At 34.1% G+C, this 3,937-nt stretch overlaps 1 protein-coding gene across 1 annotated transcript; it reads right to left on the reverse strand.

Moving 5' to 3' along the window:
* Nucleotides 1-553: 553 nt before the first annotated feature.
* On the reverse strand, nt 554-1,836 carry LOC119664636 (transmembrane protein 179-like). The gene is made up of 4 exons (XM_038074094.1): nt 1,408-1,836; nt 1,201-1,344; nt 881-1,124; nt 554-821 (listed from the first exon to the last, which is right to left on the reverse strand). The coding sequence occupies exons 1-4, from the start codon at nt 1,515-1,517 to the stop codon at nt 618-620; spliced, it is 702 nt and encodes a 233-aa protein (XP_037930022.1). The 5' UTR covers nt 1,518-1,836; the 3' UTR covers nt 554-617.
* Nucleotides 1,837-3,937: the final 2,101 nt, after the last annotated feature.

Below are 3,937 nucleotides of genomic sequence, written 5' to 3' on the forward strand. Positions count from 1 at the left end.
ATATACATTGACCGAAAAGCTTTCGGAAATTCTCATTTAAAATTCGCGCGCTGTATATTTTCCGATATTTTAAGTTTATGTAGTTTGGCAGCACTAACCACAATTACTATGCCAAAAATGAGCGCGATCTGTCAGACAGTTCGTTTACGGCAGCTGTTGAAACCAGTTCACCTCAGTAGGGCGTTGCGAAAAAAACAATGGAAAAAAATATTGAACAAAGAGTGTGCATCAAATTTTGTGTTTCGAACGAAATTTCGTGTGCAGAATCGTTGCGAATGCTACAAAAGGCTTATGGGGAATCAGTTTTATCGAAAACTCAAGTTTATGAGTGGTACAAAGCCTTCCAGGACGGTCGTACGACCGTCGAAGACATTTCGCAACGCACTACTGAGGTGAACTGGTTTCAACAGCTGCCGTAAACGAACTGTCTGACAGATCGAGCTCATTTTTGGCATAGTAATTAAGGACAGTGCTGCCAAACTACATAAACTTAAAATATCGAAAAATATACAGCGCGCGAATTTTAAATGAGAATTTCCGAAAACTTTTCAGTCTTAATGTATAATAGATATAAATTACTTACATTAATCAAATACAAAAAATTTTTAAACAATAATTTATTCATTTGATCTGCTCTCTGCATTCGAAGAGCTTGGTGGTGTTGACCGTCCATCGAGCTGTGCTAGATGCTCATTTACTAAACGTTGGCGCTCTAAGTACATTGAGACTTTTATATTTCTGACCTGATGGTTGTTTATCAATTTTAACAGTGCAATCACCCCAACGCCCACCGATATAGCGAATGAACCCCAGGCACCAAACTTGATAACAGAAATATATTATTGCTAAAAATTGTATATTCATGAATATATTCACAAACCTGTGCTGTTCCCATTTCAATATAAAATTCGGAAGTGTCTAAATTTTGTGTATCACCGTGTATAATATTTTGTCCCGCTGAAGTTTCGCAGGATGGAAAACGCTCTGTCATACCATCACACCAAACGATGAAACCTAAAGTTATCATTATTGCTGACATTATCGACATGGTCATCATTAAAATACCCAGTACTGTATCTAAGAACAGTGAGAGGAAGGATGCTTCTTCTTTGATACGCACAAAACTGTTTTATGAACAATATTACATAAAATATATATATATATATACATATATATATTGAGTTTAAAATGATCGTTTACCGATATATTTGTACGCTAGAAATTAGAAACGTAACGATTCCAGACATTAAAGGAAAATTGCAGAATCCGTTTGAGGACCACTTTACATCAAACATACCATCTTCTTCTCGCCATTTTCCAGTCGTAAATAACAAACAATGCCCACTGTATTAAATATTATTAGTGAACACTATGACTAATGTTAATTTTCAATGTAGTATTATTTACCTAAATTGACGCAGATTTATGCCCAACGGAGTTATTACACAAAGTGATAATATTACTAATATTATGTGCCCACTTATTTGGCTCAACGATAAAACGTTTGCTAAAGCCATTTATATATGAATAAAATAAACTTGTTATTGCACAGTTTAAATTAATTAAATTGCAGCACAATTTTATGTTTCGCTATTGTTTAGAAAATTTTCACTGTCACAAAAGCAAAACAGTGTACCACAGTTTTTAGATGTGACACTTAAAATGTTTTTGTACTGATTGGTATAAATTACAATAGTGTATTTAGACTGAACTACCCTCGAGAGTGTGAACGCACTTAATCAATTATTTATTTTTGGTGAAATTAATAAACAGCATTCAAAACAGCTGCTTTTGAGTTGGTTTAAATTAAATAAGAGCAAGAAAATGCCAGGAAAAGATGTAATAAGTATATTAAGGGTTTATATAATCAGTAATGCTGTCAAAAATATTTAGTTTAATGAAGAATTTATAAAAATATTTTACCAAATAAATAAAATGTTATCGCGTCTGATGCGTTTACTATGTTAAGCGAATTTTCAAAACAAATACAAAATATATGTAAAAATTTAGTTGTCAAGTTACGAATTCACGAATTCGATTAATTATCATTATTAACACAAATACCTATATATTAAAAAATCGCTTTTATAAATAAGATGATATATACTGCATAATTGTATAAGAGTAGAACATCGAACAAATAAATACTAGTAGATTGATTTTTCTGTTTACTGCTGTTTTATTTGGTTAGTCAACAATCAGGTTTTGTAGCTTTTTTTTTTCACTTCCCAACAAAGGTGACATAAAAAATGAACAGTCTCTTTGTTCGCCAGGCTTGTAAATTTCATTGTGTTTTGATTTAGGCAGGGCTGGATATTACAAAAAATGTGCAGTTCATATACTTGCTTTTTCTGATCTTCCCGTTTTTATTTTTCTGATTGAAGTAGATATCCAAACTTAATGCATGAGTACTAACTAGTTATTGACCTATCAGTATTGTCAGGACTTCTCTAAGTTCGATCCTAATTCTGTCCAATAGGGGTTTCGTTCTCTATAAATATATAATTGGACTAGAGACTTCTCAGCAGACTCTGTATTATGTTCATCATCTTTTTTCAGGGGTATAAGTGATATGTGTACTAGTTACATTTAATGCAAATATGTAGTCTATTGTTGTCTGACAAGAGAGTAAGATAAAAAGGATATTCTCATCTTTGATTTTAAACTAAGAAATATAAATTTAGGACCTTTAGCAGTGTTACTGGCCATTAGATGCACAAGATAACAGAATGTATGCTGTGCAAGTGTCGTAACTCTGGTACGCTGCGGCTAGTGCGATCATATCCTCTATACGAGCTATGGATTTTGGCTAATTCTAATCGGTCGAACAGAAGCAAACGCGTCTTGAATTAGATATCAAATTCAAGGTGTCGAGAGATGAATGGCCATGGATAATTGCTGTCTAATAAGCGAACTCTTGATACCTTAGACTTTCACTTTTAATTAGACTTCTTATGATCAATAAAATATCGTGAGATAGAGCGGTTGTTTTTTCATTTCCGAATTGTATCAATAATGAAGTAAGACTTGACATGAATCTGCATCCAAATGAGTCATTTGGCATCGGGCTTTTAGAATCTCTTGATTGTGGTAGGGTGCTATGCATAAAGTATTCTTTTTCTTCGCTTGTAACTAATAATCTCATTAAAATTACTGAAAAATTGCGGAAAATTATCAAGATGTGTTTTCGAATTCTGAGAGTTTTAAATTCGCTGCCTCTGACTCTGGAGATGTGGTCTCACAGGAGACCGGTTTAACCGTCGTCGGCTTCAAACTGGAGAATATTATTTTGGTAAACAAAAAATTTGATTATCTCAAACGATGTGATACTACGGTCAACAGTAGAGCAGAAGTTCTCAAAATCTACACGTAGACCGTCAGGAAAGTGGAATAGATCGAAAGAGCAATCCAAACTATCGTTCAAACTGATTGTGGAAGGATGTGCGATTAGGCTTCACGTTACCCGTTCTCTGCATCCCAAATAACGCCTTTTCAAGAAGCAACTATTAACGATCCGATTAAGGTACAAAGCGCTGATATTAGCCGGAGTACCTGGTTACTTTTGACAGGGACAAGATGAAATGGGTAAGTGACTCCTTTAAATACTGTAAACCTGTAAATACCGTAATTTTTCCCGCATTACTACAAAAGCACGGATAGTTTTCTTGGTCTGTTGTACGAACTCTTAAGGACTTGTTTTACTATGGATTATATATTGCACTGCTGAAAAGACGCGAATGTGATTTTTATTCCCAAACTAGGAAATTAACACTTGGATTTACCAAAATCCGATAAGTCATGTGATCTAACATATAGTATTTCTTAAAGCAGATTGCAGAAATACTAGTTGAACTGCATAAGTTAGAGCCCTTAGTCCCTTTCTATTGCACTCAGTTTACCTACTCCAAAGGCAAACCAACTTAAGTTGCCATGCCTT

This window comes from Teleopsis dalmanni, unplaced genomic scaffold, assembly GCF_002237135.1.
Source record: "Teleopsis dalmanni isolate 2A unplaced genomic scaffold, ASM223713v2 unscaffolded_contig_2343, whole genome shotgun sequence".
NCBI lineage: Eukaryota > Metazoa > Arthropoda > Insecta > Diptera > Diopsidae > Teleopsis > Teleopsis dalmanni.

Coding starts and splice junctions, on each gene's coding strand:
- LOC119664636 (XM_038074094.1), bottom strand. CDS start 1,517: ATGGCTTTAGCAAACGTTTTATCGTTGAGCCAAATAAGTGGGCACATA. Junction 1,345..1,407: donor ATAAATCTGCGTCAATTTAG/GTAAATAATACT, acceptor TATTTAATACAG/TGGGCATTGTTTGTTATTTA. Junction 822..880: donor TTGAAATGGGAACAGCACAG/GTTTGTGAATAT, acceptor TCTGTTATCAAG/TTTGGTGCCTGGGGTTCATT.